We start from the raw sequence: 24,356 nt of genomic DNA on the forward strand, positions 1-24,356 counted from the left end.
CCATTACCTTCTGTCCAGGTCCGAGGCAGCAGCGTAGTGCAGCGCAGAGCGCCCCCACTGGTCAGTGGCATTGATGGCAGTGCCACAAGCCACCAGGGTCTCCAGACACTGATAGTGACGGCTGGCCGCCGCGTAGTGGAGGGGAGTCCTGCGAAACAACAGAGAAAGTCAGAAGAACACAACACAGATTACCAGCAAAACACAAATACACAAATTCAGACAATAACGAATCCAATACCTACACTACATGGCCAAAAGTATGTGGACACATGAACTTTACTTCCTTATGTGATGGTTCACCATGTCATAATAAAACCATGGGAATTATTCTGCTGCTGAAACAGTCTCAAATTCCAAAGTCTCAAAGTGTGTTTATAGAAATATCATATAACATTTTGTCTTATATCTTGTTTTGTTTGTTCATCAAAAAAGATATTTCATCTACCATCATATATAACCAAAGAAAAGCAGCAAATCTTTAGATTGTGTGGCTAAAACCAGTCAATGACTGAAACAATAAATTATTTTAACTGGTTAATCTATTCATCCATTCTGCTGCAATTCCACATCAAGGCTGCATTAACTAAATTAATTACCTCATTAGAAATTATTGCTATATGAGGCTGGGAGGCACTAAAATTATTTAATATAATAACAGATGCTTGTCTCTACAGTTTTCCGTCAAACCCTCTGTATTGAACATGGATTGGTGAAATCTGGCAAACACCCAACATGTTAGATCAGTATCAGTCCACACTAATAGTGATGTGTACTAACCTACAACAGGTGAGCTCTGCTACATACCAGTGGGTTGAGTGATGCAATATGACATGTAACTGCTCAGGTACTTACACTATTAAACAGAAATGGTTCTGACAAACACACAGCCTCACCTACACCCACCTACACACATAGATAAAGTCTGCGATGACAACCAACACTAAGTTTACTCTGAGCTGTCTTCACTGCCTCATTACTGTATGTAACAGTAATGAAGCAGTATGTAACAGTTTAAAATGTTTGTCAACAATTATAACTTATCCTGCAAAAGCACATTTATAATATTACAGTAGTGTTTTACTATAATTAATAGTTATATAAGATTAGAATTATAAGAGTTAGAGGTGTTAACATATACATTAATAAACACTTATATCTTCTTACAACTGCATAGTAGTGTTATAAAACCATGTATTAAATGTTCATTTACCGCTTATAAATGCTAAACAGGGAGGCTTAAAGTAAATTGTTGCCATTTAATCTAGAAAATGTCAGAAGAGTGAAATATACCCATGATGATGCATTTAAAGTACCCAGAATTATCCAATCACAAGTGTCCATTTGATTGAAAAACTACCAAATAAATGTTAATAATTTTTTTAGCAATCTAATTTCCTGATTTATTGAAATCTCAACAATAATGACACTGTTATGAACAAAAGTATTAACTGGACAGAAATGTATTGTGTTACCTGCCACAGTTGTCTCTCCTGTTGTGGTCTCCTCCACTGCTCAGGAGCAACTTGACACACTCCACATTACTGCACACAGAGAGAATAAACACCATTCACAATGTATATATTATTATATGATATTATATATATATATAATATTGTATATTATATATTTTTTCCAGTTATGGTCTTAAAAAGGACACAATTTGATCCTTAATAATCCAAAGGAAATTACTAAATTGTCCTTATTGTACTTTGTTGTTGTGAGGTGTTTCTTATTTAATTTGTGGTGATGTAATTTTGGATTTCAGGATTTTATTGTTTAGTTGTATGTTAGAACATGTTGGAAATAAGTGTTACCACTTTAACATGTTTTCACTTTTATTTTTTTAAATCTGCAATCCACAAATCATCATATCATATCGTATCATATCTCCTGGTGGTAATAATGATATTGTTCTTCCTGTGTTTTTGATGAGATCTGAGAACATGGTCTCCAAAGACAAACCGGACGGGACAAAAAAAAATCAGCAAACTGTGTAATTTGCCCAAGAGTTCCGAAACAACTATGAGTGCTATGATGAATGTTGGTGCTCACCCTCCAGCAGCAGCAGCGTGCAGGCAGGTCCTCCCCAGACTGTCAGGGGTGTCTATCTGGAAGCCTGCAGACAGGACCGAGTCGTTACACATTATGCTAAACCTCCGGCCTGACGAGGGTAGCGCAGGGAGACGGAGGGAGGCCAGACAACACAGAGGAGCAGCAGCCACCACAGTGAGAGAGACAGCAAGAGGAAGAAGTGGAGAGAAAGACAGGTGTTAGTGCAACAGGTGGGGGGGAAACAGAGATGGTTAGGTGATGCTGGTGCATGATGCTGGTCATGCATACAAAGGAAACAGGCAGAAGCTACATGTTCCAGACACAAGGAGTTGCCATCGTAAGGTCACAGAGACATTCAGACAGTCTGAGAAAGTGCAGTAAGAAGCTTAGTTTGAATACAGATTCAGACATTGATGCACAGGGAGTTTTCCAGGAACCCTTAAAAGTTTTTAAGAATTTAGGAATTGTACCTGCACAAACTGAAGTGTGCCATACCATGTTGTTAGTCATGATACCAGAGTAATTTTAATGTGCTTAAAAAGAAGATGGTGAAGGCTCAGCCACTTAGAGGTAAGGTGGTTTAAATATTAAGCTAAGAATATCTGAATTAGCTGAAAGTTATAATATTAATGGATTTTGTGAGTCATACTATAATTCTTCGACTTTTATTTGGGGGATAATCAGGCTCTAATGGCCCTAAGGCACCAGAAGTATGATGTTTCCATGGAGACAGTGAGTTAGCTAACATTCCGGCAAATCGACTCATACGACAACATTATAAGGAGCATCGTCTTTTTTCTATGTCCTCTAAGCAGATTTAAGGACCTTTATTCCCAAAGGACATACCTACATTTAAGAGATAATTGCAGCTATGGGGTGTGTGGGAAAAATGCCAAAATGCATGCTCTGAACGGGAACAAAATCATTAATGAGTAAAGGTAGTTTAGTAGTTTAACCCCTCCCCTAGTGAAATAAATCCAGTTTGAAAGGGGCTTTAGACTAGCAGTTTGAATGGGAGGGATGCACATGCAATTTTTGATGGCATCTACTTTTGTTCCTACAGGGGTGTATGCAGCTTTTTTACGACTCTTTGAATGAAAACGTCAACTAAATCAATGTATTGTAACAGTCACACAAGAGTAAATTACAAAATACAACAATGCCGGCTGTGCTGTCGTTCTGCTTCGTGGCTTTTTAATCCTTTATTATTACAATTTGCCCCATCTTCATGGCTCTTCAGATGCGGTGCAAAAAGGGACTTTTAGCTCCTGATTTAACAACAAATACAAAAGCCCAGACCGCTGCTGCTCACAAACAGTCCTGACCAGACGCAACACAGCAGCTGCACAAGGCTCAAGCACATGTAAATGACTTCTTTGTTGTTCGCAACAGCAACTCAGCAGAGCCACATGTGGAGCCTAGTTTCATCCTCCTCCATGCCTCCAGACACAAGTGTCAGGGTCTTGTTAAATTGTCAAAAGGAATCTGGAGCCTACTTCACATTTTGTTTACTATACCAATCTTTCCTCTTCTGTATTGGAAAACCCTCTTGAAGAACCCAACAATATATATAGGAATAGCGGAAAAACTAATTATTTCTCTGCCAAAAGCAACAAGGAAACTTTTCAGATGTAAACAAGATCTTAACTCCCAGTGTCAATGCTCTAAAAAGAGGATTCAATAGAATACAGTATTGTCCAGAAGGAGAGGTGGTCCCATCAGCGAGTAATTAGACTCAGTGAGGCCTTGTCTGTTTCTGGAACATTGTGACTTGAGTTTGGCCCGAGTTGAATACGTGTGCTTGTGGAGGAATTCACTAGTGGGAGCAAGAAAAACAACCGGGCTAAAACCTCCCTGAACATTACATTTGAAGATGATGTTAAAGCAAAACAGACCCTGAATCAATAGCCACATGGTGAAATGTGTTTTCAAGAGCTCTCAGAAATATCAGCTAAGTTAGAAACCCAATGTTTAAATTGGTTAATGTGTTAGAGTCAAAATTAACCACAGTAGTTACAATTTGATTCACTCACGAAACATTTTGCTGACACTAGCTAGCTAATTAAGCTAATATAATGTGTGATTTGGGGAAAACATCTCTGGCTGACTCATATTATAATTACAATCCTGTCAATTGTTTCTTAAATATGCACACAAAGATTAGATTCATTATATTGTGCTGCAAGATTGAGGCAAATGCTACAATTTTCAGGCATAACATTAGCATCCCCAACTTAAGATCCATGAAACTAGACAACCTTACCATAGAAATAATTATTCCAGAAAATTGTTTTATTTTTGGGGGGAAAATGTAACAATTCATCAAATCTAGAAAATGGGTCAAAACCAAACTGCGGTGATGGCTAGTTGCTAGCTGGTAAGATAGCCTTAGCTACTATTTTTCCTATTTTCTGGAATTGAAAAATCTATTTTAATGTTAGGTTTTTTACACCACATAACACTTAACTGAGAGTTAAAAAGGAACACCAGATAACAAGTTGGCCTTTTTAAGACATGCAAAGATAAAAAATAACCATCCTCAAATCAGCTCCTCTCAAAAATTATAACCTTCATAAAGGGAGGATTTATTGTGGATCAGTTGTGTCAGACAGCAAATGTTTTAGCAAGGTGCACCTAATTAACTGGCAGTTGAGTATACTTTGCTAAAATACACAAGACTTGAACATTGATCAAAGATGGTAAGTATTTGTTTTAGTTAAGATGTAAATACAAAGAAGAAGCTGAGGAGCACATCATTGCCAAACCAACACTGTTGTTTTACAGCAACCTTGACTGATTGGGTACGTTCTACTGCTTCTCAATTGCCTTTGTGTGCTACCTGAGGACAGCAGCTTCCGGCAGCAGTCGGAGTGAGCATTCAGAGCAGCCAGGTGGAGAGGGAACATGCCATGGACTCCTCGCCTTTGGAGAAAAGAAGAATAGTTTTTTACTAAATACCTCTTCATTGCAGTAATTTAACACAAACTTCACAACGGGTAAAAAAAAAAAACAAACCTTGTGCAGTCTGCCCCACTGGTGATGAGTGTGTTGATGAGGAGTTCATGACCATAGCGGGCAGCAATGTGAAGAGGGGTGTTACCGTCCTTGTCCACACTGTCGATTTCCCCACCTAAAATAAAATGTTAATTCAAAGGAAGAAAATGCAACAAAGTGTGATGTCAGGAGATCCAGTGTAACGAGGCCTCACCATTCTGGATGAGGGTCTGGGAGCGAGTGAAGCGTCCGTGAACTGCCGTCATGTGAAGAGGACTCTTCCCGTCCCGACTCTGTAAGTGGTGGGGGAGAAATAATCGATTGCTCGTTCACTGAATAAAATGTCAGATTATAATAAAATGCCTTCATTATTCCCTGAGGCCCAATTTAACATATTCAAATTGCTTTTCTTTAGTCTGACCAACAGTGAAACCCTAAACATGTTGAGTTTACCATCATAGAAAACTGGGAAACAAACAAATATCAGATTTTAGAAGCTGGTACCAGTGAATTTTTGGCATTTTCTTAAAAAAGAAATAGGCTTAATCAATTAACAAAATTTAAGCTATAGAGTACTGGTTGGTTTCTGGGATGCTTGAGGAAATAATCAAACTAACATGGACAGTTGGGGGAACTAGTGGCATAAAAACAAATTCTTGCCTCAGGGTCCTGCAGGAGGTTAATCCAGCCATGTCTGTGCTCCATTTAAAAATCTATATATTTTACACTGGACCAAAGTGTTAGAGTAACAGAGTAAAGAGAGGAGTGAAGAGATTCCTACAGGGTCATGTGTCATGTATCCCCTGTAACAACATGCAGGAGCTCTGATTGCTCATGTGAGGCTTCCATACAGCCAACGTACCTGTACGTTGACGTCAGCCCCATTGTTGACCAGGAACTCCAGGCAGAGCGCTCCATGTGTGGAGGCAGCAGCAAAGTGCAGCGGGGTGAAGCCCTTGTTGTTGGGCTGGCTTACGTTGGCACCATAATCGATCAGCTCGCTGACAACAGCATCCTGACCGTTAAAACAGGCCACGTGGAGCGCTGTGTTCCCAAACGCATTAGACTCATCTATCTGTTGTCAGAGAAAACAAGAGCTGCTTTTATGGCCAAGGAAAGTTGTCTGCGTAAGTGTTGTTATGAATCAGCAAGAATGAGACAATGAGCGAATGTGTCCCTGTACTTTGGTGCATTTGTGTGTGTGTGTGTGTCCATCTTGTGAATGAGTACACAATAAGTGCTATTGTGTTAGTTAAACAGAGAATATGAGTTATTTTTTGCTGAAGTGTGAAGCAGAATGAGACTGTGAATAAGAGTGTGTGTCTTTGGGGGAGGGGGGTGGTCTTGCACATCTGTCTTTGTGGGGACCCATTTGAGACAATGGAAGTGAGGACATTTTTGCAAAGTGAGAACATTTTGGCCCGTCCTGATTATGCATTACATAGACAAAGGTCCTCACATGTATAGAAAGATAAACGTGTGTGTGTGCGTCCTGACCTCCACAGCCAGGTTGAGCAGGTGTTTGACCACAGAAATCTGTCCACTGGAGGCCGCCGTGTGGAGGGGAGTGTATCCCCGTTTGTCTTTACAGCTGATCTCCGCCCCCTGACTCACCAGCAGACAAACCACATCCAAATGACCTGCAGGAGGCGCACAAGAGAACAGCTCATAAACCATGGGAGAAAAGTAAGACTCAGCTGATAGACACATTTGTGAACTGCACTTTCTGACAAACCAATCATGAAAATTAAAAATAAAATCTAAAATGTGTTCTCTTATTAAATTAAGGACCATGATGGATATTTTATAGAGGAATTTTGAACAATTCACTTTATGATATATTGGCAGGGTGATATTTTTGGCCAATATTAGAACACCACCAAGAGAGTATACTGTATTGGTGTATGTTAGAGGGCAAACAAACAATTATTTTCATTACAGATTAGTCTGCCGATTATTTTCTCATCGTTTTATCTACAAATGTCAGATTTTAAAAAAACTCCACTATGACCAGCTGAAGGTAATGCCATTAGATTGTTTGGAGATTGGAGATTGAAATATCACTTAAACTATCAACTATTAAATTGGTGCCAATCAGTTTTTTGTTTTAGCTGTACTGTATATGTTAGCAGAACCAAACTACAATACATGACTGTCATAGACAGAATTTTCATGTATTTAAATCTTTTATCTATAATTGTTTTTTGTGGTCATTTAGGGTTACTGTGTTTAATAATTTAATTTCCCTGAGCTACGCAACTTGCTATAGTCTTTGTATGTACTTGATGCATGTTTCATTCTGTCATGTTAAATTTGTAAAATCACTTCCTGCGTTATGTTCTGTCTTGTTTCATTTGGTGTTAAAAAAAAAAAGAAAAAAAGCTCACACGGCTCAGGCTCTAATGAATAGGTCCTTCTGGTATGAAGTGACTCATAATGAGCCACTGATTCATTTTTCCAAGCACATCTGCTTCCAGGAAATAAAAGAGTAATGTGTGATATGCTTGTAACAAACTTAGTCCTTGTCTCTTACCCATGAAAGCTGCCCAGTGCAGCGCCCGGCCATCCTTCTTATCAAAGGCGTTGATGTTGGCTCCTTTACTGAGGAGGAGGTTTACCATCTGACACACAGAGAGAGAGAGAGAGAGAGAGAGAGAGAGAGGGGAGTGTAATATAAGAGATATAAATTTGTGTTTGAATGTTTATATGAGGATGTTTGTGCGTGGGTGATGGTCTTTATATAACAGCATTGTGAATACATCTCATCACTTGGCTCAGTTGTTGCATAAACACTCTGGAGAGACTGTCAAGCAAAAATAGAGGAGCCGTCCATTCAGCTTGGCTTCAGAAATCTGCCGCCTCTCATTGTTAATTTTAGATTCAGCATATTGGTGAATGATACTATCTAAGTGTTTCAAAATGAACAGGCCACTTAATAACCCCTGTGATACAGCTGCACTCGCCCACCTGTTTCCTTCAACCAAGCCCCTCGACCAAAATAACACAAAGGATGGTTACATCACAGCCTGTTCATTGGGGAGCTGCACCAATATGATGGCATAGTGGACACCGTGCTACAGAAAAGGATGCAAATCATTTAATTTTACTGACAAAACATTGGACAGTGGGAGTTAGACTCTGCAGTACCTCAGTGTGGCCGTTGAGGGCAGCGTGATGCAGGGCGGTGCGTCCACCACGGTCCGACACGTTGACGCTGCTCAGCAGCGGGATGATGACCTCAGCGCATCGCAGCGCATTATTGGCTGCAGCAACATGCAGCGGCGTCTGCCAGTTCTTATCCCGAGCATTCACATCAGCAGAGTGGCGGATCAGAACTCGCACCGCCTCCTGAGGAAAGAGAGAGAGCGTTTTTAGAGATAAATAGCTTATGTGCTACATTCATGTTCAGATCTTTGTGGGGATATATAAATTCTTGTCTTGAGATAACTAATTAGAGATTAAATCACTTCCTTCCCACTACTTTGTGAATTAGATTTATTTAAAACTTCCTCTGTCAGACACTATCTGACAAATATAAAATCTTGTATATTTTTCTTTAACATTTAAAAAAATATCTGTGGCCATCACACAGCAGCATTATTATTATTATTATTATTAACAAAGCTCAGGATGAGTCCAGCACCATTAGAGCTGTGGCATTTCTTTTTTTTTTTTTTTTTTTTTTTTCAGTAAAATTGCAAATATTGTTTTCTTTTCAGGCATGTCAAGTGGTTTATTACAGGGAGTTTTCAGTTTTGCTTTTCCATAGTGACATTACTGTAAGCATGGAACATTTCTAATCACTTTGGTAAAAAGAAATGAGGAAACAGATAGTTGGTCAAACAAATAAAGAACATTCATTGTACTAAGCCTGTCTTTGCTACATATTTAAATATATAATATCTGAATGGCAACTGGCCATTCAGATATTATATTCAAACTGAGATGTTGGTCTCTGAAATGTCACCAATTGAGTGCAGGTGAATTTAGTTTGTGGTGCAGCTAAAAAAAAAATACATTTCAAAAATTTTGAGTTAGATCTTTTTCTCAGAAACAGTGGACAATCCACAGAACACACTATCTACAGTTTTATTAGGAACTACTTTCTACTGAAGAAACAGTCCTTGTGAAAACTGTCAACATGTTGTTGAATGGAAACCACCCCATCGATACCCAATCCCTAAACTTGTTGGAGATGAGCTGCCCTGTTTATTTTATTTGTGAATCCAGATTGAATAAAATCCATGCATTATGTAGTTCCCTCAATGGATTTGACATTGTTTTGCCTTTAGCACATATGCTTGCTACTTTGGTAAAAAGAGCTAAGTGAGAGTTTTTGCCGTTGCTAAAAATTGCAGATCACAGTAAAATTAATGAATAAATAAATGAATGGAGTGATTGCAGACAGAGCCTTAGGCTAATCACCCATTCACAACAACACTCCTTCACATAAGCCTACACCGTAAAGCAACTCATAAAAGGCCCTGCATGTATCTTAAACCTTCACCACGCCACTTAACTTCCTCCTCCAGTTACTCAGCCATGTTGAATTACCTGTTTGGACTCCAGGAATGATGTTGCTGAATAATTGCTTTGACCCAGATTCACAAAGCTTACAAAGATAAAGCTGTCTGACATGGTCTGAGAACAGTATGTAAAAGTGCAGGAAGGGAGAGGCTAAAAATGATGACTGTGTTTTCTGTCTGTTTTCAGGTAAACATCACAAGCTCCGTGACACCTGTGTCCCAATAAGAATCTCTCACCGCCCTGATTGGGTTGTTGTTTTGGGAGGAAGAAAGGATTGGACTCAGTGTGTGTGTGTGTGTGTGTGTGTGTGTGTGTGTGTGTGTGTGTGTGTGTGTGCTCACTTCGCTCCGAGATGCCACAGCACGATGGAGAGGGGTGAGCCACATATTATCTTTGGCATTCACCCGTGCACCTGCAGAGTGGAAAGAGGAGGGATTAACATAGCTGGAAGAACGTTTTAATGCAAGAGAGAGTGAAAAAATTTGGAAAAACACCAACATATTGACATATTAGGTGGTCTGTGTTACTGGTTTAAATTCTCATATCACTAAAAGCCTAACAGGTCGTAACACTTAAATTTGTATGATACTAAATTTAAGATGTAAATACAATAGCTAAAGGATAAGCTCAGTAGTATATCATATTTTTATTGTCATGAATGCCATGAAGAGAACAAAACCAATAATGATTTTATACATTTTGTCTGTGCATTCACTTTGTGCCTGGAGCTCCACTGTCCAAAAGTTTGTGTCACTAAATTAGATATATTAACATACCAATGAGTCATAGATTAATGTGGTTTGTGGCATGCCACTCATTGTAGCTGTGGCCCCATCAAGTTGTGTGGTTTTTCATTCCCGCAACATATGCTCTAATTTATTTTGAATCAATCCGACATAGCCCTTCCTGCTGCCATAAATAATTCTTTAACACCACATGTGTTAGTCCATGGCTGAAAATAGTCCCCAACAAATGCTCGATTTACTCCTGTTTGATTAATGTTTGCTAAAAACAACAGTGACCAACTGTTTTGGTGAATAACTTAGTCTTAGTGTATTGTGACCTAATAAAAAATAAAACAATTCTTTGTGACCCTTCATTTAAGACTGTCATGGGATTTTTCAAAGTAAAAAATACAGACATGAACTAGACAAGCAGGAATGTACACAATGTCACATCATATATAATGACTGTACCAAATGTGACAGCGAGCGCATTTTATTTATTTATTTATTTAAAAATCATCAGATATCCAGCGTCTTTCAAAATCAGGCCTTTGGAAACTTAAGAACAGAAAAACATCTGTAAAGAGGTGAAGAGTTAAAGACATTGTGAAGATGTAGAGACAAAGGATGAAGAAGAGGCTGAGTTTACCGGAGAGGATGAGGAGCTCGGTAATCTCGGCATCACCCAGGAAGGCTGCTGCATGCAGCGGAGTGCGCTTCTCTGCATCCTGAAGGAGGAAGTCAGTCAGTTGTTACTTACTTGTAATAATATGAAGTCACAGTAAAGTTTCAAGCTTGACCAGCAGCTGCTTTAATTCTAAGGTAGCGTGGTTTAAGGGTAAGGCTGGGCGGTGGTGGAAGTGAATATCACCTTAATAATCTTGAAGCTACTTTATATATACTGCTTGTGTATTCTCCCACAGAAGTGTCATCTTATAAAATGTATTAGTTGATTACATTTTATATTAATTGCCTGGATCTCTAACTTAAGCTTTAAAATAAATGTAGTGGACTAAAAAGTAAAATATTTATCCCTTAAAGTTTCAACAGTAACAACAAAAACAAAACCACTTTTTTTCCAAATTAGAGGTGTAGTGCATTTTTCCTACAATAAGCTATACACAAATGACAGACAGCTCAGAGGCATATCAGGAAAAATATGAAGTTAACATTGAAAATACTTGATTTTTATTGCAACAAAAACAATTGCCACAACGCTCAAAAACATTGTGAGGTTCAGTCTGCAGCTTTAATCAAGAGTGTCAGTTTAACGACTACAAAGCACTACACCACTAAAAAGGCCAGCCCTTTCACACACACAGCTGTCTGAGATGTTACATATGAGTAATTCATGAGTACAAGAGGTCGGACAGAGGAGGCTGTGATATCAGCTCAAAGATGATGAGCTGAGGATCAGTGACAGGGCTGTCAGTGTCAACACATCCATTGTTACGGTCAGTGAGCACACACACACACACTCTGTTTTTTGGTCACTTGTGGGGTCTGCCTGTTGTTTAAATACTTGTGAGGACAAACCGTTCTAGAGGTCACACATGGCTGAAAAAAGGGTGAAAATTTAGACAACCCAGGAACACTTTCCATCACCATCAGGACAGGCAGTGAGGTATTTACCAACATAGTTCAAGTGGTCGTAGGTTGGGACTGCCTACTTTCACATTAGGCAGTGTTGAGTTTGAGGGAAGGTATTCTTAAAGTTGAAAACCATACTATTGTCTCTCTCCTGTGTGCAACTGAGACAGCTCCCCTGAGCTGCAATACTGTCACTATCGTCTCCTATAGTTGTTCCTGCTATGTCACAGATAACTGTTCTAGCTAAGGTTTAGCCCTTCAGCTATTGGCGTTCCTGATCTTGAAGCTGACTGCACAGGTATCTTGGAGCCAGGTCCACCTAGTTATCAGGACCTGTTAGCAGCACGCATATTTGCCCCTGTACGGGCAGGGTTGACTTAGGTCATACTAATGAACACAATTAATGCTGACCTCCAAGTTTCTAGCGACACTAGACTAGGTGATTTTCAGTCACTAGGCATAGTGAGGATGAGTGACTGCTGAAGACAAATATTTGAACAAAAATCTAAACACCTGTTGCACCAAACCAGTTTTTTGGCCACAAGTGGGGACACTCCCTGTTTTCAGCACTTGTGGGCCTGCCTTCACACACCTGCTGTTTTAATCACTTGTGGGGTCCATCTACACATGCTTGCAGTTTTCAGAACTTGTGGGATCTAGCCACCTACTGTTCTTGTTTTCAGCACCTGTGGGGTCCCCCTTCACATACACATCAGTTTTAATATTTGTTGCTCCACCTTTACAGACTTGGTGTTTTCAGCACTTGCTTGACACACTTCTTGTTTTCAGCTCTTGTGGGGTCTCCCTTCACATAGTACTAGTTTTTAATACTTGTGGGGACCACATACACACACATGTAGAGAACCCCTGTCTCAATGACAACCCCACATGTCCATGTGACTGGGCTGAGTGCAGCTTTGTGACATGGGAGCATTAAAGACAGAAAATCCATACAAATATAGCAGAGAGGTTAGCAGCACAGCAGAGCAGTCCGCATGATGTGCTGCCCTGCTACAAACATGTGTTATGAATCAGTACCCACATGAGCTGATGTAAATAAACACATGCTCTGAACTTTGGCTTTACTGACTCTTGACCTGTGGCCTTCCTCCCCTCACTCTTGGGTGCTGGCTACCACCGGAAGTGGGGGCTGAAGTTGGAGCCCTGGTTTCCAAACAGCTGATTCTGAACTCAGACGCAGTAGAAAATAGCAACATTTGGATCTGCATCAGAATACATGTGATGCTCAGTTTCAGAGAGTACTTGAATCCTAATAATATGAATTGTGTAAAATGCCAAGTAAATCAGACGTGTACACTGAGTAATGGCTAAATAAATGGTACAAATATACGCTGCTGTAGCATCTGCTACTATGTAATTATGAGATCTTTTCTGGCAGTTGTAAGTTACAGATATTGTAATAATAGAAAAGAAATTAAAAGAAAATAAAAGAAATTAACAAAAGAAAAAGAAATTATTAGCTACAGAAGAAAACATCTCCAAATATGTTTTTTAAGTTTTTGACCTCCAGTAGCACTATGAAGCAATGTTTTTTGGAGCGGGTCCCTATTTTGCTTGTATTGCATAAACACAAAATGACTAAATTTAGTAAAGGCCGGATGAAATTTGTAGGAGGAACAATGGTAAAAATGTCTCTCATTAAATTTAAAAAAAAAAAAAAGAAACTCAATGGAAATGGGCTGATAAAGGACTTTTGCCTCTTCACAACACTGTTGAGGGGTTTCAGAGCTGTGTGTCCTCACCAGAGCATTGATGTCTTCAGACTTATATATGAGCATGCGGATCTCCTCAGGGTCTCCACTGAAGATCGCCTGGATGAGAGGAGGCTGGGAAAGAGATGACAGAGTGGAAAGACATTCAGCAACACATGACCAGAGGCAACATGTAAGAACACGCAAGAGCACATGATCAATTTAAACAGTCAGTGAACTGATCAAAGTGAAGTGACGTGACGAAACGACATGTTAGGGAGAATATTTCCTGGTCTTACACAAGAGGAGACTGTGCGTGATCCTTCCCACGATATGGAAAACTGACACAGTGTGTGTGTGTGTGTGTGTGTGTGTGTGGTTGCATGTGGAGGAGCAGCTGCTTGACTCTAAGCTGCTGTGTTTATAAAAGATGGAGCAGAGAAGGTTACTGTGAGTATGGACTATGAGAAAATGGGTCCTGGGCACATGATTGAAGAGAATCTCTGTGGTTGCTTTGCATCTAGTTGCTTTGCCCCACTCAGTGGTAATTTTGCATCTCTTTGAAGTTGTTTTGTGTATCTTTGTATGTGTTTTAAGTCAATAGTTAGTTTTTATGTGACTCTTTGTGGTCTTTTTGAATGAGTTTTTAGCTGTTTTGTATCTCTTTCTTATCATTTTGCATCTATTTTTGCCCTTTTTTTTTTCTTTATGGTCATTTTTGTGTCTTGCCATACTTGTTTTGTGCTCATCTCTTTGTGGTTTTTTTGACTCTACTTTTCTTTGATGGCGTCTCTTTGCAGTTATTTGATTGACTTCCCATCAAGAAATATTAAGAGTCACTTCACACAGGCTCTGGTCCAGAGGATTCTTGGACACTTGGACCTGTGCCCGGTCGGCCCGGTCAGTAGTTCATCCATGACTGCAACACTATAACCTCCACTTTACCAACAAGAGTTTTTAAGACTAGGCTCTCTTCTTCCCTGTAGACAGGACTGACCAGAATATCTGCTGCCACACAGAGAAACTGTTGTTGTGGAGAACTCTTTGTAGATACACATCATAAAAATAAAACGTCTGTGCAGAGAGGAAGCTTTAATGAAGGGCATTGTGTGGAGGTTGTGTCTCTGAAGCCCTTATGTTCTTTGATGGATCACAGATATGAGGTAAATAGAGGCTGTAGAAACATACACAGCAGTTTAGGTTTTTGAGGAACGGAGGCAGGACAGGGTAAAACAAAAGCCTGCAGAGCAGCTTCTTCACTCAACATGAGGCTCACCAACATGTCAGTGACTTAAAGAACCACACAAGCAACATCCTGTGGACTTCACATTGAAGCTGACATCTTTAAGTGTTTTTAATTTGAATTTTTTCCAGTGAGGCAGGGACAGATTTTCATTCACTTCTGACTGAAATAAAAATCAGATAGCAGATGTTAGAAACTTGCTAGAAACACATACACACACATTACAGTGAACATCAGGACAACAAAGTTACAGCTGCTTCATCATGATGTGATGTTTTACACATAATAAAGACAATCATTGTGTCTATCTCAGTGGGCAGAGGTTAGACCTGCAGACCCATACTGGAGTTTGGTGTTTGAAAGTTACATTTTGATAACCACATATTGGCATCTGTTCTCTCTTCTCTCTTTAACATAAACTGGTTACTGATTTTCATACAATATGGAGATTGAGTGGCTCTGGATGAGACAACTGAAAATGCCCTCAAGATATCATTAGGGATATTTTCCCAATCAATTTACGCGATACACAATACAACAAACAGCAAAATCTCCTCAGAAATAATCAAAGTGATGTTCCACCCATTTATCCAGGGTCGTGTCACTATGGCAACAGGTCAGGCGTAGTCCAAACTTCCCTCTCCCCAGCAACATTTCCAGCTTCTCCTGGGGGATGCTGAGGCATTCCCTGGCCAGGGGAGATATACTGTATAATCTCTCCTGCGTGCTCTTGGTCTAAACCAGGTTCTCCGACCAGTTTGATGTGCCCAGAAGACCTCCAATAGGAGGCGCCCAGGAGGCATCGCAATCACATGCCCAAACCACCTCAACTGGCTCATTTCAATGTTAAGGAGCAGCTGCTCCACTCTGAGCTCCCTACAGAAGTCAGAGCTCCTTACCCTGTCTCTAAAGCTGAGCCTGTGGGTCTATGACCTGCAGGGATAGGAATCAGGTTGGGGTGCATTGCAAGCCGGGTCTGGTATCTAGGTGGCCGATCCCTAGCAACGCAAAGCAAAGTCAAAAACGGTTAACTGTGTTTCACCCTTATGCGTCACATACGAGTAGGACTGCAACTAACAATTACTTTCATTATTGATCAATCTGCTGATTGTTTTCTCAATGTTATAATTTCCCACAACTCAAGTCCAAAACTGACAGACATTCAGTTCAGTATCATTTACAACAAACAAATGTGTGGTTGTTATGTGTAAAAATGATTAGTTGATAATGAACATAATTGCAGATCATTGTTCTGTCAATCAACTAATCGATTAATCAAATAATCACTGCAGGTCTACATGAGACTGAATGCAAGTGTAAGATAAAACCTTCAGAGACTGATGTTGTTGAGTTGGATACCTGAACTCTGCAGCACCAAACATTATACAGTCATATCATCCCAATACAATTCTAATTTAATTACAGATCATATTGAGGTATATCCCAGCTCTACCAAAAAGAAAGTAACATACATGATTTGCAAGATGTCTAGCTGGAATGGAAAGTAAGTAGTTTATTGTAAATAGGAGAAAAAAATGCAAAAAAAAATCTGTGGTCTGGTCTTTTAACACCAACTGAAAAGAGTCTAATCAGTCACATTGATTCTTTAAACATAAAACTGTTCAGACAGAGCCCCTGCACAGACAGAAAAGTAGGCTGTAGGTTAGACATGTTACTGATGAATCAGATTGAGCAGCGGCAGGCCTCACTTCACTTCCTGTGTGTTTCTGCCAGCTCCTGCCTCACTTCCTGTTGCACAGTCTCTCCTTCTCAGAAACAAGAGAGAGGAACCACAGAGCAGCGTTTCACTTCTGCTTCAAAAGCAGAGCAAAAAATGATACCACTTCCTCATCTGAACTTTTTCTCCTGTTGAATTTAACTTCAATGCCACATCATCACATCTTCTCACCCCTAGGTAACCATCAAGGCAGGCAGGTGCTGTTTGAAAGCTTTAGATATTGGTCCCTGGGTTTTGGTACTGATAGCAATTTATACTATTTTTACTATTAACTTACTTTAATGTATTTCCCGCAGTGTGAACCTGCTGCACCACAACAACCTTTTTTCTTTATTTGATAAAATGAGATGAAGTGTTGTTTAAAGCTGTCTTAGCTTTGCTTATACAAAACAATATTAAATAAAATAAAAAATAGGAGTGTTTATCATTTCAAACCTGGAGTCAATGCTGACTCCACAAAGTTACTGCTCCTGGCTAAGAAACAGTGCGACATATAACCACCATGAAATGTGAAATTGTCATTTTTACACTTTTATTTTTGTACAGTTTACACAAATTAGAGATAATTAATGGATTATGAATTAATTTACTTAATAATAATTAATAATAGTAAAATTTCTTATCTTTGGACAGAGCCAAGTTTGCTGTTCCCAGGTTTTCCAGCCTTTTTATTCTAAGCTAAGCTAGCTACCGTTGGCCTGGTTCTTTTCAAAGTTTAAAAACATGTCTCTACAGTTCACTAATTAACCTGTTGTTAAACCAAAACAGGCTAATGTTACTTTAGGTGTGAAAATGGAAGTTATTCATTCAATAAAATTAATATAACACTTGTGTCCCACCTCCATTGTTTGCATCTGAACGTGCAGAGCGGAGCAACAACTGTAATTAAAACTAAGCAGGAAAAAACACATTAATTCATTATTCAAATCATCACACGATATCATGAGTACTCACTTTGTTATCAAAAGAAATGCAGCATTTAAAAGTTGGACGCAAGTGCCAAGGAAACATAAGAGTCCAGAAAGCAAAAGATATGGGCACCTGCCCAGAATGAGATCAAATCATGATTTAATAATAAAAGCAATCAAGGAAAGTAAAACTGACTTTTGCTGAAAGTTTTAAGTTCTGCAGATTATAAGTCTTATTTTAATGGAATTTACTGACTTTATTTTTAATATATATCAGGTTCTACAGGATCTGCTGGGCCTAATTTCAGAGGCACGTAAAAAGACAAATCCTTTGCATATGTTACAGGACACAGTACAGTGTGCTGTGGTTCCACTGCAGAGGGGCTTAACTTTTTCCACCTACAGCCCACATTCATTCACAGTTAGTTGGTCATTTAATCGATTTGTAACAGAAGCAATATTATACATATTGACATAACTCATGGTGACTTAAACTTCCCAAGGATATCATTATGTCCGTCGAGAATAAAACTCTAGAAATCCACTTAGAAATATATTTCAGGACTTGCCAGTGATCCAGTGATAGTTGTCTGTACATCCATGGGTTCACTGCAAACAGGAAGTGCTAATAGCGAACTCGGCTCACTTTTAATGATGACTATTTGCCAAAACAAGGGGCTTAAAGGAGAATACCAATAACCTATTGCAGCTAACACCGCAACAAACCATTTGATGAACTTTATGGGGTATCGCTCTCCTTTTCTGTCATCATATTGGTTCTCAAATAAGTCTATATGTTGGTGTTTGCATGTTTCTGTGTATTTCATTATAAATTATGGACAGATAATGTTATAAATCACTCCACTTCCCCTGGAAAAATAAAACCAGTCAAAATGGGGAACATGTCGTCAACACAGGTCAAACTCAACCGCACTGTGAAACTTCCACCTCTTCTCACGCCTAGAAATAATTTCATGCCACTTCACGAAGCTGAATGCATCGCCAAAGAGGAATTAAATGGGTGACTTGAGAGGGAGGGATGATCGAGGAAGCGACTGCCCCGTCTTCCCTCACCGTTTTCTCCTGGCGATCAGGCAGCAAACACCTTTTCATTCAAGTTCAAAGCCTGAATGTTAAGTAGGATTCAGGTATAATCTGTGTTTACTTGAGCAGAGCTGATAAGCGAGGGAAAGAGGAAGGACACATTTAAGGGTAGAGAGACGAGGTCCCAGCTGGAGAGAGGGGGGGGGGGGGTTGTGCCTTTAAAGAAGCAGCCAACACTTGGCAGCATATGGTGTCTTTAACTATGCTTTTCTCTCTAAGTGCTCCACATGAACTCGCACACACACACACACACACACACACACACATTACTGCAAGTCTAGACGCACAAAAAAAACACACACTCATCTGGCATCAGTCCCTTGTCACAGTGCTGTGTCTGTGATCACCACGGGGAGCTGGGGGGACTGGTGCTGGCACAAGACAGCGAAGAAGATTTAGGGAATAAGTGAGAGTGTTTGTGCAGCGCCTTTAAAAGCATGAATTACAACACTCCCTCCAACACATACCAGCACCTACACACCAACCAGCACTGAATTAATGAACACCACATACATTTTAGAATAATACAAATCTGACACCAACATATCAGCCAATATTTGTTTGGCAATCCATTTTTTAAAGACCTTCAAAGACATGTATGCATGGGGCAGGACAATTTTTATCTATTTGAATTTCCCCAAAGGGATGAATAAAGTATTTTTTATTCATTATTTTATGTATTTATTTGTATTATTTTGTTTTTTGTTTTTTTTTATGATCTATTTTACTGTTGGACAATACATTTTATGATCAAATAGGCTAAAATTAATAGGACATCTTCAGAAGTAAACCTAAATAGTATTACTTCAACAGTACTGTAATAGTATTTTGTAACATAAATATAAATTTGTGTTACTAAATATCATAAATATTAAAAAAATATAAAATAAAAGAAATATTCAACCTGAACCAAGAAATAATAACAAGACATTCATAAAATCCCTTAAAATGTATATTTCTGCATTTCTTTCTGCATTTCTGGTTACATATTTGACTATATAGCCATATACTTTATGTACTTGTAGTTTTTTAAAGGTCCCATATTTTACACTTTTCCAGAGTTTTATTTGAAGTTTTGATATCCATATCCAATATATATTTGTGGTTTCTATGTAGTTTTACATCTCCTCTCTCAGGCAGGTCAGTCAGCCAGTCACAAGAGAGGATTTGAGCCTCTCCTCTGGGTTCAGGTCCAGGTGGGCGGGGCTTGGTGTGTGGCTGAGAGCAGTGACTGCTTTGTTGTGACATCACAAAGTTCCAGAAGTCCTGACGGCTGGTTTTAAGGCTCAGTGTCTGAATACAGGCTGTGTGCATTTCTCTGTGGACTGAGGCTTTGATACTTTCACAGTATTAATATAGAACCTAGACCTGCTTTATAATCAAAAACACATGGACATCTACCTTTAGACTGGATGGGATCTTTTGTGGGATCTGTAGTTTTGTCTGTGTTCACAAAGTTATCATTGTTTAATTTTGTTAAAATCACAAATAGCTGATTTGTTTTAAAGAAATACAGATGAAAAAAATGGTGAATGATTGTGTTACGTTACTGAAGACAGTAGCCCAGACATGATGTCAGGACTTCAGCTCTCTACACTCTATACTTATCAGTCAGGCTCTACCAGCAGCCCTGCAGGATATCTAGCAATATCTCAAACATGAAAGGTCATTGTTGCACTCCACACACATATTTCCACATAGTTACGCTGGTAAACATTTCTCCTTAACCTCACCAGTGTCACACAAACCCCGTTAGAAACCAGTAACAATGAAAACTGTTTACTGCAGGGTCACCTCTGGTCTCTAAGGAACTGAGTCCAGCCCCTGCTGATACAAGTGGCAGCACATACAGATTTCCCCTTCTATCCTACACAAACTTCCTCCATCAGATTAACTCTGTTTTCATTCCAGACATGCTCTAAACACACACACAAACACAGAGGCAAACCTGCAACACATAAACGTCACGTCCCTGCAGTACATCATAAAAGGAAGTCTCATTTTGTCTTGTGTCTGAGGTGACAGGCCTCTAACCCCGCTCATCTTCCTCCCCTCAGGGTTAACAACACAACACACTTGTGCTGCTCCCCTATCAGCAAAGAGCTAAATCAAAACCAAAAGACAACCGAGGAAACCTGCATTAAAAACAAGAAACAAGGAGAAAAAACACAGGAAAGCTGATAAGCGCATATGCACACATCCACTATAGAGACACACTCTCTGTCCATGCACAGCAGTGCAGTGGCGGAAAGTCAAAAGTCAACAATTTCCTGTACTTCCTTTGTTATCTGTTTGGTTGAAACATGGATATTTCTACCTCCAGTATCTTGCCACAGTACCACCCTAAAAAAGAAGATGCAGCTTAAAAAAATAACATCTGCAATTTGAGCATATTTACAAAGAAATCTGCTGCACAAAACCCATTTGACCCTTTTGACTCTTCACCAGGGTGACCTTGACCTTGACCTTTGGACAGTGTGTTGCCAGACTGGGTGGTTTTCTGCCCAGCTGGACGACTCTCTCTTTAAGTGGACAGGTAAAAATGTATTTGGGTGGGTTGTTTTCGTACCATCAGGGTGGTATCCACCTATGGAAAGTTAAGAAGAGGTCTAAACTGTAAAGCAGGTCTGAAGGGAGAGACATGAGGCAGAGATACTGTGTGAGGTGAAAGGGACAGGTGTGCATGCAGATGTTCTAACAACAACGGGAAGTTAGTTATTGTAGTTTTGGGCCAATTTATCGACACAATCAACAGCTGCAGCAGCGCCAGTGACTCGACTCCAGGAGGCATCTAAGGCTTCTTTAAATGATTCACATATTTTTATATTCAGTGTGACGTACACTTTCTGAGGATATCTTTAACACCAATGTGCATCGCAATTATACATCCAGAGTCCAGCTCCCATCTGAAAAAAATATTCTTTATAGTTGCAGAACTAGCCTGAAAATCATCAAATTTTTAAGTTTTCTTCAGCATCAAAGAAATTAATTGAGAGTTGTCAGTACATCCAGCAAAAAATAAATAAATAAAAAAAATAGGGCTCAAGTTGTAGCCCACTTTGAAACTCCATCAGGGGTCTTGAAAAGCCCTAAATGCTAAATGTTCTTTGGTGAACCCTGACCCCTGTACTTTCTGGGCCACCATACAGGCGACTACAGCTCAGTTTGGGAACCACTTTCCTCTCTGGTCTCACTTCTGTAAACTCACAGACTCAAGCTGAAGCCTCCAATTGTTTTAAAAATTATGGTGAATCTGTTCATGAACAGTGAAACATTGAAAAAACAAATGGCATCTGAGTAGACACTGACATGTCTCGGTAGAAATCCCTGATCTGACGCAGCTTCGTCAGTCCAGTCATATCAGATATGTCGTTAACTTCAAGGAGGGGAAGAACTGCTTTTTTATGTAACTCACAACTGTGAGACTTCCTGTTATTTTCAGACAACATGCTGATGATGTCTGATAACTGGATGCCTCAGCTCAGCAGAAACCTCAGTGGCTTATAGATTTTTTTCCCGTTTTTCTGTATTATCATGTGCTGATCAAGAGCGGGTCACATGAAAATCTGCTGCTGTAAGATCCTTTTCAACCTGTGATAGTAAGTTATGATCAGCTTGTCTTTCTGCTTTTAATGTGGCCTGAAATGAGCCCTTTAACAGGGAGGGTTTGTAAGAGCAGGTTAACATTAATCAGCAGCTTTTTAAATTATCAATCATTTTAGTCATTTTCCAAGCAAAGCCTCCACATATTCACTGATTTCAGCTTCTCCAGTCTGAGGATTTGCTGCTTAGTTTCATATATTTTTCAACTGAATATCTTTAATTTCAGACACAAGACATCTGAAGGCATCACTTTGGACTCCTGTGATGGAAACTTTTCAGTACTTTCTGCAAACTACTAAAATGATTAGTCGATTATCAAAACAGTTGCTGAACAGTTTTCTGGCAATCAACCATCTAATGAATCCTCGAGTCGCTGCTGAGTCATTTTTAACGCAAAAACACCAAAACTTTCTTTCGTTCCAGCTTCTTAAATGTGAGGATTTGATGTTTTTCTTTCACATTACAGCCAATAAATCGATTAATTGAGAAAACTACTGGCAGATTAATCCATAATGAAAATCATCATTAGTTGCAGCCCTGCAGTTTTCCATTTTTCTGAACACTTTAACTCCTTGTTCAGGGTCCAAACTCTGCTGAGGAGCATCATGTGATTCAATGAAAAGCTCCTTCACAGCAGCTACTCAATAGAATACTCAATGTAGTGAGATTGCAGAGCCTCTCGAATATGTTGCTTTCGGGTAAAATCTTATCAAAAGGATTTTTTTGGTTTGCATGTGGAGGTTGTTCACAAGAAAAACACATCAGTTTCATCAGTGCTAAACTTTACAGCACTGTATGGACACAGTAAATGTTCCAGCAAAATTTTCACTATTGATAATGATGAAGGCAGTAATACCACACTGTAAAAGTGCACCATCACAAGTAAAAGTAAAAGTAAATGGAAGTAAAAGTATTTGACTAAAATCAGGAAAATGTAGCTACTTTTTAAGACGATATTTGTCACTTGACAAGCGCTTCAGCCGTTGTTGCATTTACAAGACAAGAGGTTAGAAAACGTCCTCTAAACAATGCTAAGTCTTCAGGGCAGATTGGAGGCTACAGTGAGTCGCTATCGGAAAGTGATCAAATGGGCCGAGGCTAGCTGGTTAGCATGCTAACTTCAGTAGAAGAAAAGACGTGATAGAGACAAGAGTTGACGTTGGCGTTGCTTTCCACCACTGGAGACAGCTAGTGGCGAGTTAAGGAATGAAGTTTGATGATGAACTGATGATGAACTCACAATGTTTCTTCTAGACTGGTAAATAGATGCTAATGCTAATGTTAGCTAGGTAGCAATAGCAAAACTAAAAAATAGCTCCTAAAGCTACTACATGCAGAAAATGCCCACTGTGAATGTTACACTATCATCATATCTTTAGAGTATTGCTGTTGTTTCACTGTTGTAGTTGGGGTTGAGCTAAATATCAAATGTTTTAGTTTATACTGTGGTCGTTTGTTCTTCAGTCGCTTTAATTATTTCTGTGTATAAAGCTATTAAATTCACAGAAAACCTCTGGAAAAAAAATTAAATCCAATCCAAATCCAACACAGACACACTGTAAAGCTGCAACCAACAATTATTTCATTATTAATACTTCTGACAGTTCATTTCCTTATAATGGATTGATTGTTCAGTGAATAAAGTGTCAGAAAATAGTTCATATATTCAAGTTGTGTCTTTTTGTCCAACCGACAGTCAAAAACTTTGAGTTCACCGTCACAGAGCACTCGGAAACTAGAAAATATTCACAGTGAAATTTTTGCCATTTTGCTTAAAAAATACTCAATAATTAATCAGTTAATAAAACTGCTGCCAAGTCAGAGGAAGACATGAAACTGTCATGTATAGTGGGGGGTGAGAGGGGCCCAACAGCAACTGTTTGCCCCGGGACCTTGAAGGAGGTTGATCCTGCCGTGTCGACTAATCAACGAATTGACAAAATAATGGGCAGATTAATGGATAATGACAACCATCCTTGCTGCTGTCAAGTAAAGCAGTAAAAATAGATTTCCCTTTGAACTGTCGGAGAATAAAGTGGTATCAAGTGGAAATATTCATGTAAAGTACAAGTACCTCAGATTTGCAGCTGAGTGTATTACTTGAGTAAATGTACTTAGTTACTGTCCATCTGGTTATTGAGGACATTTGCAGTCTGCAGC

At 39.3% G+C, this 24,356-nt stretch overlaps 1 protein-coding gene across 4 annotated transcripts in view; it reads right to left on the bottom strand.

Moving 5' to 3' along the window:
• The window catches only part of ankrd44 (ankyrin repeat domain 44), a 42,897-nt gene that overhangs the window by 17,672 nt on the left and 869 nt on the right, over positions 1-24,356 (bottom strand). For 2 of the 4 annotated variants that reach the window (XM_071483638.1, XM_071483657.1), the window contains exons 2-14: positions 13,652-13,735; positions 10,948-11,026; positions 9,915-9,985; positions 8,194-8,394; positions 7,580-7,667; positions 6,544-6,686; positions 5,909-6,121; positions 5,261-5,339; positions 5,068-5,182; positions 4,892-4,974; positions 2,053-2,116; positions 1,473-1,541; positions 8-148 (exon numbers count right to left, since the gene is read on the bottom strand). In XM_071483638.1, coding sequence (XP_071339739.1) covers positions 8-148; positions 1,473-1,541; positions 2,053-2,116; positions 4,892-4,974; positions 5,068-5,182; positions 5,261-5,339; positions 5,909-6,121; positions 6,544-6,686; positions 7,580-7,667; positions 8,194-8,394; positions 9,915-9,985; positions 10,948-11,026; positions 13,652-13,735 — 1,430 coding nt within the window. Of the gene's footprint in view, positions 1-7; positions 149-1,472; positions 1,542-2,052; positions 2,162-4,891; positions 4,975-5,067; positions 5,183-5,260; positions 5,340-5,908; positions 6,122-6,543; positions 6,687-7,579; positions 7,668-8,193; positions 8,395-9,914; positions 9,986-10,947; positions 11,027-13,651; positions 13,736-24,356 lie in introns of all 4 variants that reach the window. The other 2 variants (XM_071483647.1, XM_071483631.1) reach the window with 1 other exon arrangement.

This window comes from Trachinotus anak, unplaced genomic scaffold (genome assembly GCF_046630095.1).
Source record: "Trachinotus anak isolate AG129_WGS33_773 ecotype Australia unplaced genomic scaffold, CSIRO_AGI_Tana_v1 ptg000001l, whole genome shotgun sequence".
NCBI classification, from domain to species: domain Eukaryota; kingdom Metazoa; phylum Chordata; class Actinopteri; order Carangiformes; family Carangidae; genus Trachinotus; species Trachinotus anak.